The 13,657-nt window shown below is 39.3% G+C and overlaps 1 protein-coding gene across 8 annotated transcripts in view; it reads left to right on the top strand.

The window, feature by feature from the left end:
* Positions 1 to 13,657, top strand: part of TENM2 (teneurin transmembrane protein 2) — a 2,373,952-nt gene that overhangs the window by 1,706,446 nt on the left and 653,849 nt on the right. For 6 of the 8 annotated variants that reach the window (XM_075601894.1, XM_075601892.1, XM_075601893.1 and 3 more), the window contains one exon: positions 2,433 to 2,642. The exons of the other annotated variants lie outside the window; for them this stretch is intronic. In XM_075601894.1, the coding sequence (XP_075458009.1) occupies positions 2,433 to 2,642 (210 nt within the window). The remainder of the gene's footprint in view (positions 1 to 2,432; positions 2,643 to 13,657) is intronic. 8 annotated transcript variants of the gene reach the window in all.

Below are 13,657 nucleotides of genomic sequence, written 5' to 3'. Positions count from 1 at the left end.
AAAAAGCATACAAAAAGTGCTACAAATTTATCAGTGCCCCCGAGATTGTGAAAAAAAACGTGATTAAGTAAAAATGGGTTAACTATCATGAAAAGTCTCTTGTTGGAAACACTTAACTGCTGCATAAAAAAATAATGGGTTCCCGCTAAAACCAGAAATGTCAATACTTGGCGTGTGGTTCTCGGGAATGCAGTATTTTGATCCAGGGAATATATAGAAAAATACCACAAACAGTGTAATAGATTCATAAAAATACGAATATCCTTGTAGATTCTATAGAGTTTAAATGCACAATTTAGATCTCTTCAATATTATGCTTTTATCACAGATAAGGACCTGATTTATAGCAGGGATCCCTTAATATTTGTGATACAAGCATAAAATGCAAGATGACTAAATTGTGAGTTTAAACTCTAAAGAATCTACAAAGGTATTAGTATTTGTATGGCCATATTACACTATTTGTGGTATTTTATCTTTTCTGTTTATTCCCTGGGCCGAAATACTGTGCCCAAGAAAAGTAAAGTATTATCTAATACTACAGAACTGACTATTTTTATTTTTTTAAAACACGTTTAGGATATTGCATGGATTGCTCCTTTAAGATGAGAAATAACAAGTAGGAGTAAACTTAGGAAATAAATAATCTAAAATTATGGGCCTCATGCAGAGAGCAGCGCTATTTCAAATCTCGCCATTTTTTGGGGAAATTCGCGCAGAAAACTGCCGAAAATGGCGAGTTACGGAAAACGCGCCATTTTTTTTTTCTTGTTCAAAATCTCGCCGCGCGGCTGGCGAGAACCTACATCTCGCCAGTTTTAAAAATATCCTAATGCAGAGAGCCGCGAACGGCATCTAGCGGCTGTTTGCGCCAAGAAAATGGCGCGATTTGCTACTATTTGCCTCGCCAAGAAAAGTTGGCAATTACATGGAGCTCGCCGCCTATAGGAAAGGGGAAAAAATGCGCAATTTTTTTTTTAACACATTTCTGCAGCGCGCATCTCTCCAATTCTAACTCGCCACACGCATTAATGCCAAACATTGCAGAATTCGCACATTTCTGCATATGGAGAATAAAACTCTCCAAAAAAGCTACTTTTTATTAAACTCTCCAATTTTTTAATTCGCTGCTCTCTGCATGAGGCCCTATATCTGAAAAGAATAATATACAATTGAAACCACAATATGTCTCTGATAAACTTTAGCAAACAAGCTGCTCAACCGCTCTAGATGTATCTATGGTCAAACAGGAATATGAGAAGGTAACTTGTTTGTATGATGGCTAGCTATAATTGCAAATATATATATATATATATATATATATATATATATATATATATATATATATATACAGTGTTCGACAAATCACCCAAAAATCTACTCGTCCAGCCAACAAATCTACTCGCCACCTAGTCCCGCCCCCAACCCTGCTTTAAAATAAAATATATAAATAATATACATTTAATAAATTCCTAGTCAGAACAACATTCGTTTTTGACATAAATGTATTTATTGTATTACATTATACTACAATTAGTCATTGTTAGGTGTGTGTGTTAAGGGGTTCAGGAAACTAGTCATTCACACCTGGCTTTTATTTCTAGATCCGACATACACACATACACAAACACACACACACACACGGGGGGGGGGGGGGAAGGCCGCGACCAGCACCACCACCACACTCCTCCCCCACCCACCCGCGCCCATCTCCCGCTTGTGGGGGAGGGCAGGCCGACATTCCCCCCCCCATACCTCACGCGGGCTGTCACGGGGGGATCGGGGACAGGGGGAAGCGGGGACCTGAGGGGCTTCCCCGCTCCCATTTCCCACCCCGCGGCCTTACACACGGTGACAGGGGGAAGCGGGGACCTAAGGGGAAACCCTGCTCCCATCTCCCGCCCCGCGGGCTGTCACGGGGGGAGCACCGGGGACAGGAGAACAACCCCGCTACCACCTCCATAACTGCAGGCAGCGGGAGCGCCGGGGACGGGGGGAAGGCACAGATAATACTTACTGTGTCCTCCATTGAAATAGAATGGCCGCTCATTGGGGGCGGGCTCATATAGAGCCTGGCCACGCACCCACAAAGCCTGGGAGCGCGCGCCAATCAGCTGTCAGGTAGGGGGAGGTTTTTGTTTCTTTTTAACAGCGTGAGCAAGGAAAATTTCAGCGCGAGCAGGGAAAATTTCAGCGCGAGCAGGGAAATTTAAAAAAACAAACACGTGTGCTGCTTGGGCCAATATTTACCCACCCGGAGGTTAAATCCACTCGCCCCGGGCGTGTAAATGTATATGATTGTCGAACACTGTATATATATATATATATATATATATATATATATATATCATACACATCATACACATGAATGTTTCTGTGTGCATATTCATTACCTTCATTTCTGATCTTTAATCCCTTTTCCTCTTTCCCAGGTCGTCCCATTCCATCTACATCCTCGTCTAGCCTTCTGCCATCTGCACAACTGCCCAGCTCCCATAATCCTCCACCTGTAAGCTGCCAGATGCCATTGCTAGACAGCAATACTTCTCATCAAATCATGGACACCAACCCTGATGTGGAGTTCTCCTCTAATTCATATCTCCTACGGGCATGCTCAGGCCCACAGCAGGCTTCCAGCAGTGGTAAGAAAGCTCCATACATAGGCCTTCTATGTATTCATGCCATTCAGCATGTCAGTAATACACTGTTATATGCTTTAGTACTTTGGGTAATGAATGAAAAAATCTACATTTCATACATGAAATATTTGTTATATAGATGGATAAGGTTAACAATAGCTTTTTTGAATGTATATTATGGTATAGTACAGATGCAGTGGACGTTAGCCGAACATTTCACGGAGCCGTTTTCGTGAACTCTATTGTATTCCACGCAGCATTCACTTATTATTCTTCCATGAACGCTGCCGTGAATGTCGCCAATCACACCAGTCACACCTATCCCAATCCAGCAATGTGCCAGCGCCAGCACTAGTAAAAACACTAGTAAACACGCGTCTTAACGTGGGAAAGTTTGAAGAAATCATGCGGCACGACCTGGGTATGCCCAGGAATATAAATCGTGAAATGTTTGGATAACGGCCGCTGCATCTGTATGGTATAAAAAGTGGGAAATAATATAAACAAACATTATATATATAGATACAGCTTAACCCCATTATAGCGCGTTATAAACGGGGTCGCGAGAAAAAAATGGACGCCGAATTATTATTATTTTTTTTTTAAGTTTTTTTTTTGTGGTGGCACAGTGTCCGCCGGAGGGGGAAAGCTGAGAACTCTCCCAGCATTCCCAGACCCGGTGGGGCAGAGGCAACAGCACACAACACTTACCCGGTATCTGGCATCTCTTCTCCCTGTCTCTGCTTCCTGCTTCTGCTTCTGTCTTGCGAGAGCAAACTCCCTTAAAGAGACAGTGTGTCTCTGTGTGTGTGTGTGTGTGTGTGTGTGTGTGTGTGTGTGTGTGTGTGTGTGTGTGTGTGTGTGTGTGTGTGTGTGTGTGTGTGTGTGTGTATTTGACTGTGTGAGACTGTGTGTGTGTGTCAGTATGTCAGTGTGTGTGTGTGTGTGTGTGCAGTGTGCTGTGTGTGTGCAGTGTGCTGTGAGTGTGCGCAGTGTGCTGTGAGTGTATGCAGTGTGCTGTGAATGTATGCAGTGTGCTGTGAATGTATGCAGTGTGCTGTGAGTGTGTGCTATGAGTGTATGCAGTGTGCTGTGCAGTGTGTGTGTCAGTGTGTGTGTGTGCGGTGTGCTGTGAGTGTGTGAGTGTGTGCTGTGAGTGTGTGTGTGTGTGTGTGTGTTAGTGTGCAGTGTGCTGTGAGTGTGTGCAGTGTGCTGTGAGTGTATGCAGTGTGCTGTGAGTGTGTGCAGTGTGCTGTGAGTGTGTGCAGTGTGCTATGAGTGTGTGCAGTGTGCTGTGAGTGTGTGCAGTGTGCTGTGAGTGTGTGCAGTGTGCTGTGAATGTATGCAGTGTGCAGTGAGTGTGTGCGTGCAAATGGGGTTGAGCTGTATATATATACACACTCACAGCACACTGCACACACTGCACACACTCACAGCACACTGCACACACTCATAGCACACTGCATACACTCACAGCACACTGCACACACTCACAGCACACTGCACACACACACACTCACAGCACACCGCACACACACACACACTGACACACACACTGCACAGCACACTGCATACACTCATAGCACACACTCACAGCACACTGCATACATTCACAGCACACTGCATACATTCACAGCACACTGCATACACTCACAGCACACTGCGCACACTCACAGCACACTGCACACACACAGCACACTGCACACACACACACACTGACATACTGACACACACACACACACACACAGTCTCATATATATATATATATATATATATATATATATATATATATATATATATATATATTAGAGAGAGAGAGAGAGAGAGAGAGAGAGAGAGAGAGAGAGAGAGAGAGAGAGAGAGAGAGACCAGAAATTAAGTAGTTTATTGCAAAACTATCCAAAGTTTTGCAATAAACTTTATTTAATTTCTGAAGTGTTTGCTTCCATCTTTTCTGTATACCAGTCCCCAGGCAAGATACTACTTCTACTTTCAGTGGCATGCCTATATATATATATATATATATATATATATATATATATATATATATATATATATATATATATATATATATATATATATATATATATATATAGGCACGCCACTGAAAATAGAAGTATATATATATATATATATATACATACACACGCATAATTTATATGATATATACAATATATATATATATATATATATATATATTCATATATACATACATATATATTTATATTTCAAAATGGCTGCACTCTCCTTGAAAGAGAAAAGCCCTTGAGGGCTTGTAGCCGTGCCAGGTAAACTGTTGGAAGCAGGTAGGGGAGTAAGTGTATAAAATATACACTAAATATCGGCACTAACAAGTAGTGCATAAAAAAGAGGGTTTATTTATGCCATAGAACACCAAGTATCCCAATGTTTTTGTCCCCGAAAAAAGTCGCTATGCATCTTAACCCAGGCTGTGCTCATATAAGCTCCCCTATAATGGTATGCTTGCTGCATTTCACAGCTTTTGAGCACAGCCTGGGTTAAGATTCATAGATATATATAGCTATGCATCTTAACCCAGGCTGTGCTCAAAAGTTGTGAAATGTAGCAAGCATACCATTATAGGGGACCATGCTATATGGTTTTGAAGCAAAAGGTGGCACTGTATGCTCATTTGCATGTCATTTCCCAGAATCCCTTGCTGCAGTGGAAGCACTGTGTGCTGGGTGATAATGGTGAAAGGCCTGTCTAAGACATGCAAATGAGCATACAGTAATATTTCCATTTGATATATATATATATATATATATATATATATATATATAAATCATTAATGTATTTAGTGTATATTACACATATGCATTATGTGCATTATGTGCATTAAATGACTCCTACCAAACTTCTTATTTCGCTGTAGTGAAGAACTCCCCATCACAATGCAAGCAGAACAAAATATAAGTACCTTGAGATATTCGTATACAACTATGGGGCTTATTCAATAAAGTGTGAGTCAAGTCAATGGGGGTTATCAGTGAAGTAGTGCAGAATATTTATTGAATAAGCCCCCATGTTTTCTTAATATAGTGCCAACTATATAATCCATGATTTCCAGCACAGGCAAAATACATTGAATTATAACACAATATAGGTATGGATGTGTGAAACATGAAAGTGCATTTTCTCACAAAGAGATTATAGTCATTTTCTAACTGACTTTCATTGCAATATTACAGCTAATACTCCTTGTCTGTAAACTTGAAACACAGTCTTCTAAATCTCTAATTCTTTGTCTTTTTTTTTTTCATGTGTTAATTATCATGCAAATTGGAGAAATCTGGGATGCGTTAGGGAAGAAAGATGACGAAAACGGGGAAATGAAATGTCTTTCCTAATTGTATGCCATTTGCGTTTCTAGACATACTCAAACAATCACATTTTTCTTAGTTCATTTCACTCTAGAGTATTTTTTTTTTAATATTAACCGTGATTTAAAGCATGCAAAACTATTAGTGAATCTCCATTACTGAAAAGAATTACTTACACATTTTAAGTAGGCTCGGTGCATCATAGCTGCCTTTTCAAAAGATCTGGCCTTAAGGAATTATACATGGTAACATTTTGCCTACTCATAAAAGGAAACAATGTCTTGGATGTTACGGTTGTAAGGCAACAGGAAAACGTATCAACACAAAAGCTACTTTTGTTTTTCACTCATTTTTGAAATATCATGAGGGTTACTTAGCAGGAGAATAGTTGAATTGTAAAAATTATACAATTTTTATCATTCTCACTTAATTTCTCAGTGGAAGTAATTTGTTAAGATTAAAGGAGGGCAAATGACGGGTGTTTAAGTGAAAGTAAAATAATGTTGTTATGTTAAATTGATGCACAAAAGTTGCATGTTATTATGTGCTACTTATTGTCAGTAGGCAATATTTATCAATATGATGTAATTTGCCAGTTGACAAAGTGTAAGATGTTTCTGTGATGCTGGGGTATTTCATTGGCACAAGTTAATGTCACCGCATACCTCACAGATTTAACTGATGCAAAGAATTAGGAAAACTATTGTAAATGCAAAATTTGATAACATCACATCATATTATTGCACTAAGCATCTCCTCTCTTAACTACAAGTATTACCACTACACAGATCATTCATTGTTGCAGCAAGAGCAAAGCTAGTACAAGGACCGTAGTACTTTGAAAACGGGATGCAACATGTAATTAACTTTCTTAGCATCAACTTACTCTTTAAGGTTTTAATGTTATTACATTCATGTGTTTCAGGAGTATCAACAGAAGTTAGAGTGGAGATAAAACAAGCACATAGCATAATGGGATGTATCCAATTTTATATCTTTGCAACTACTTTTTTCCCCTTTTCTTAAGTGTCAAAATAAATTAGCCAATCTATGGCCTTTAGACGTTCTGACATATCAGCAGCAAATGTAAGAAACTTGTTTAAAGGAGCAATTCAATTTTGTATTTTTTTTTAAGATAGGATTGAAGCAGGTGGTCTCCGGAGCTGAACCCCATTAATTTAAGCTGCGGGGACCCCTGCTTACCGAGATACTTCTCTCCAAACGGTTTGAAGCTCCCGTGTCATGCGAGCCAATAGAAAGCCGAACCTGATGATGCCATAGCTTCCTATTGGCCCGCAGGGCGCGGGAGCTTTGAAAAATACTATTAAACGATCCCTGCTAGTCGAGTGGAACGGCTACTGCCACCCCTATGGAGGTAAACATCAACAGAAGCAGGGGTTCCCAGGAGCTGAAATGAATGGAGTTAAGCTCTGGAGACCCCCTGCTTCAATCATTTGTTAAAAAAATAAATCGCTTGGATTGCCACTTTAAGCCCATGCAGTTTGCCACACTGTACAAGTGACTTAGGCCTGGGACATGGTGCAGGGAGCGGCGCTGGGCAGCGCTGACGTTCATGCTCACCTGCTCACGCAGGAGATTTTTCTTGTCCCTGCATGAGCGTCAGCGAGCGCGCTTGTGTGCAGGGTGGGTGCCGGGCGGGAGGCGGGGCTGGGGCGCCACGTAACGGCGCCGATGTCACGGACTGCCATTGGCTTCTGGCAGTCACGTGACCGGTGCTGCGCTTGCATAAGTGGCAAAATTTAAACTTGCCTGTCTCCTGCCTGCGCACGCCTGCGGATGCGCCGTCTAAAGCCACGCTGATAGGGATAATGTTTCCCCTCTGCGCGGCTCAGCGCGCCGAAAGCACGGTCTTTTTTACCATGTCTGAGGCCTAATGCACAGACCCCACTTATGCCAGAGCAGACCTGTCTTTAACTTGTATTATCTCTTAAAGTTCAGAGAATCGCAGAGGAGCTGGCACATATGGGGAGTACATGCCCATCTTTCTGTTCTTAGAATAAAATGTATTTTTCATTCTTTTTGCTCACACATAGAGATGTGCAAAGCTGTAAAATAAAAAAGCATTAGCAAAATGTTGTGTTCCCCCCCACCCACACCCCAAAATAAGATTCCCTGACAAACTTTTAGGAAGCAAATAATGGCACCAAATTAGTAATCGTCCAGTGAAATATCGCCAGTGACAGAAACACGGTGTGTTTGCCCTATTTATAGCCTCACCTTTAAGCGAATATATTGTTTTTAGAGAATTTTGCGAGCGAAACTAATGATTTTAAGAATTGAGCAAATCTGCATATTAAATGAAATTGCAAAGCACAGTGACTTAATGCTTGGCAAATCGCTTCCTAACCCTGTCTGACCTATAGCTTTTTGTGCGGAAAAAATGCCAATTTCACATGGTTCATGACCTCATGCAACACACAGGTTTGCACAGCTCTAGTCAAACAGATGCAGAAGTGATCTGTAAACGAAAATAATTTCTTCCAATCAAACAGGGTTAGCATAGAGTTGGGTCATGTGATCACTGGAAAGGTGATCATATGACCATGGAGTCTCCATGCTCCATGTCACATTATCACTTTTTTAGTGATACCATGACTCTACTTTGTCCTAACACTGTTTTATTTAAATAAATAATTTTCTTTTACTCTAAGATGCAAATACAGTTTTGGTGAACAGGACAGTAAATAGTAACAAAACACTAACCATCCACAATGTTTTAAATAAGTGAAACAAACCCATACTAGTCTCTTAAACATCATACCTAGTTTACATTTCAGATATCAGGATTAATTAAGGAATTATTAGAGATTTCACACACACAGTATGCACCTATCTTTAAGTGTCTTCAAAATATGATTAAACATTAATGTCTTTTTGAAATGCAAAGCTCTTGAATATTTCCCGTTTAATTATGTGAACAGATTGTAAAAGGATAAGCAAAAACAATTAAAATAAAGTATACGTATGTTTTGGACCAATTAAGTTGGACTGCAGTTTTAAAAATTGCATCTTTAAATCTAATGCATAATTTTTATATAAGTAAATGTAACACAAAACGGTTGAAGATTAAGTTCATTTAGCATCTTGTTTCCCATCTATACTCTTACTGGGGAAAAAATATTCACTGGGGAAAAAAAAAAAAATAGTTTGGAACTATCAATTATATTATATTATAAATCAAGAGGAAAAACCTTGTGCAAAAAATAAATAAAGGAGAAAAACAATAATATATGTGATTTCATATACAAAAACAAAATAAAAAAAAGTGCCCCATGAATGATATTATAGAAAACAACCTTGTGGAAGAGAAAATAATCAAGAGTCAAGTTCTTTTGAGAACAGATGAAACCTGGTGAATCCTGGAGCTAGAGTCCCAGGGGTTTCCAAAACCTTATTTAACAAATACAACTCAACCCCCTTATAACGTTGTGCTTGGGGTCCAAAGAATCACATTGCATTATAAGCGGATCGCGTTAGAAATAGTGTACAATTGTATGCATTGTACAATAAAGTATTTAATATACCAATAATCGTGTTGTTAAGTATTCATAAATACGAAATTGGGAGCCACACTTTGATAGCGTTATAAGCGGATTCGCGTTATAAGCGGATTCGCGTCATAACGATCGCGTTCTAATGGGGTTGAGCTGTATAAGAGAAGAATGGCGCTAAGCGCATGGATCGTTGTTGCCAGGGTATAAAAGAGAAAAAAGATACATATTATAACAGTCCCAATAGAATATTAATGACATTGTATACACATGTAGTTTGTAATAAAAAAAAGGTGATTCTTGTATTTGGAGAATTCAAGGTTTTTACATATATATCAGAGTAATCTTCTTTTTCAGAGGAAAGAACAAATGACTTAAATAAAAAAAGTTTAATTGGAGCAAACACATAATAAAAAGTCAAATGTCTAGAAGAACAGCTGAGAAGCAACTAGCTCTGATTAAAAATTACTTAGTATCACATAGAATTGGAAAGGGTCTTGGTAAACGTCACAATCAAATGCCAGCCAATAAGGCATGACTTCCACTTACTGGTATAATGTCCATCAAGGTCTCTTTTTTTGGTGGGTACTCAGCCAGGGAATTAAGTGAATCGCCACCCCTTTCCCTGTACAAGCCTCTACCTAGCAATCAAACAGACCTTAAAGATGAATGATGCCAAACTCCCTCGACTCCCTCCATTCCTGAGCCAGATCATGGCATGCTCACCGCTCCCACACACTCACCAATGATCCGGAGGGGTAGTTGTATCCTTACCCTCTGCTAGTAGCCGGCTTAGCGCCATTCTTCTCTTATGTTACCTATTTCACTGTTGTACAAAAATCAGGGGATAGTGTTGTTTATTAAACATGACAAAATAACATTTATTTATTTTTAATTTAATTCCATTTTTGGCCTTTAATGAATTACTAAATAATGTTGAATAATTTAACATTAATTTCTAGCACTCTCAAGCTGATGCTAAAAGTATTTCCGATTAATTCCTTCTTAATTATTTGTATTCTGTCCTTTTAAAAAGTGACATTTCTTTTTTGTAAGCTTTCAAGGTTAATTAATCGTGTCGTCAAAGACAAATTTAACGATATAGAACAATTTGTTCCCTGTAAATTTCTATATAATATAAGTTATGGTGGGTAAAAAAGTGACAAAAACCTTCCACTGCACAGTGTACAGCAAATAAAAATATCACTTGGGAGCACTTTCACATGTCTCAGACAGGTCTGCAACCCGGCTTTTTACCATTATCTCTTAGCATCCAATGCTTCCACTGCTGCCAGGGATTCTGGTAAATCCATACATTGTTTTCCATATAAGAAGCAAAAGGTGACACTTCGTGCTCATTGCGTGTCATTACCCAGAATCCCTAGCTGCAGTGGAAGCATTGTATGCTAGGAGATAAAGGTGAAAAGCAGGGATGCACACCTGTCTGAGACATGTGAATGTGCTCACAAGGGATATTTTTATTTTCTATACAATTTAGTAAATGAATCATTTGGCATACAATCTGAAAATTTATTTGAGCCATGTTTCAGTCCATACTGGACTGGATATCTTGAGACAATTACACCTCACAATGGGAAAATGTAATTAACCAATGTTTTGGTCCCCACTGGGGCTTTTCTTTATTTTGATAAATTTATAATGGTCTGGGTGAGGATATAAACATTGTTGAAATACGTTTTCACATTGTATGGTGTGTCTTTTCTGTCTGTATATTATAGCTTATAAGGTTATTGCTACATGAAACTGGGGGTGTTATATGGTGACAAAATTTGGATAAAAATAACCACAAGAAATGCAAACCCTTATTAAGTGTGCATCAAAAATCACCTGTCCTGATTTCTAATTTTACTTGATATGTGCCAGACTTCGACAAGTAAACATCAGCAAAACAAGCACAGATTTCTAGAATATTTCACAATGAATCATATGAACAAATATTTATTACCAAAATCATATCTGCATATGTTTTAGAGTGATTAGCTGTAACATGTAAGCAAAACACAATCATAAATTAGACACAAAAATACCTTCACTATGGATATTAAGTTAGAAGTGTTCTGAGTGACACATTTATTCATTTTTTGAATATCTTAACATATATAGTAGTATATTGTATGTATGTATGTATATCTTTATTTACATAGCGCCAAAAATGTTCTCGGTGCTTCACAAAGAGTACAGTACAGGGACTCATACTAATACAATACGTGCAGCAAAGTCAGACTATAGGAAAGGAAATCCCTGCCCCAGAGAGCTGGCAATCTAAGTGGTATGTTGGGAGACTTACAGAGACAGCAGGTGAGAGAATAAGTGCAGTAGATGGCAGTGCTTGGCCACAATGGTTGGTAGAAGTGACTGTGTGGGATAGGAGCCATGAGTCCATGCTATTAGGATGCTTCTTTTGTGATGTAAGTTTTAAACTTGGTCGATAGTAAATGAGATGGGTTAATACCAGTGACAGGGAATGAGGTGGCGTAGAGGCATCGCGATAGCAGCTGTGTATTTGGCTGGGTCTGGGATTAATCAAAGTCTGCTGGCTGCAAAACTAGGGCACCCAGTGCAAAAACATTGCACAAGATCTATCACAGGAAAGAATCCCATTGACTCCAACAGGGTGACTTATCTTTCATAAATCTGAACTTACTTCTTGCTCTAGTTTTTGCCCCAGGTTTACAGCCAGGAGACTTCAATATATAGACTCCTACAGACAACATTTGTAAATAGATGCAACAAGTACTCACAAAATGTTATGTTCTTTAATCTAAGACAGACGAAGTCTTAATATCATGCCGTGTGTCAGTAATTTGCTTATGCCACCTTTTAGCACTGGTCTCAAATGCAGGTAAATCAAATGAAGTTTGATACATTTGACAAGTTTCTCTATGTAAGTCACTCTTCATATTGCCTACTGACTCAAAAGAAGAAAGATTGACAATGGTATTGTGCCATTAGGTGACACATCGTTTAGTTGACAACATTAGCATAGGGTTATAGACAGACTAGGAGCTTTCTCTATGGAAGACACCCTTTCTAAGAGGTAGTGATATTACACTTCTCTAGTTCCCATATACATGTCTATGCTATTTCACAAAAATGCAGGCACATAGAAACATGCAGTGAACATGTACTGTATTATGTTACTAACTATATATATATACAGTGTTCGACAAACCTATACATTTGCTCGCCCCGGGCGAGTGGATTTAACCCCCGGGCGAGTAAATATTGGCCCAAGCAGCACACGTTTGGTACTAGGTGGCGAGTAGATTTTTTTGTGTGGCGAGTAGATTTTTTGGTGATTTGTCAACCACTGTGTGTATATATATATATATATTAAAGTTCCTTACCAGGCAGACCAGGAGATCGTTTCTTGGAGATGAGGAGGAGCGCAGGTAGGTGTAGCAAAATATGCAAAAAAGAATAACAAATATATAGTGCAGATGGTAAACACTGTGTAAGTAGATGTAATCTATAGAATAGAACTCACATAAATCGCAGAAAATATCACGTGTCAGAGATCCTTCTCTCTCTGACTGGAGCCCTTTAAATGGTAGCAGGGAAATCCCTCAAGGCACGGATATGTATGGATAAGAAGAAAAGCCACAATAGTGCATACTATTCCAATAATGTATTATGCATACAAATAACACGAGTATATCACACTCACATTCGCCATGTATAAATCGGGTGAGGGAGAGAACCGCAGCTCGTTGTATATTGGTGTAGGTGTAGGCAGCTTCACAGCATTCAGGATTCTCTTCCGCGTGTGTCACAGCCGTCGCGTCACTTCCGCTATCGCGTCACGGCTGAGGGCGGAAGTTCCCAATGGAAGAGATCTAAGACCGAGTTCTGCCAGTCCTTCAGAGCTTGTTCTCTCTCTTCAAACTCTACGCGTTTCGCCAGATGCTTCGTCAGGAGTTTTTGTGTGGCGAGTAGATTTTTTGGTGATTTGTCAACCACTGTGTGTATATATATATATATATATTAAAGTTCCTTACCAGGCAGACCAGGAGATCCAAGACCACGCAGCAAGAAAAGAGACAGCACTCATAGTAAAGTCAATAAAGTGTATTGAGAGACACAATCATCCAGTGTTTCGGTCCTAACAACAGGACCTTTCTCAATGCTGAGCACACCCTTG

Source organism: Ascaphus truei, chromosome 5 (genome assembly GCF_040206685.1).
Source record: "Ascaphus truei isolate aAscTru1 chromosome 5, aAscTru1.hap1, whole genome shotgun sequence".
Lineage (NCBI taxonomy): Eukaryota > Metazoa > Chordata > Amphibia > Anura > Ascaphidae > Ascaphus > Ascaphus truei.
This window is presented reverse-complemented; position numbering and strand designations above follow the sequence as displayed.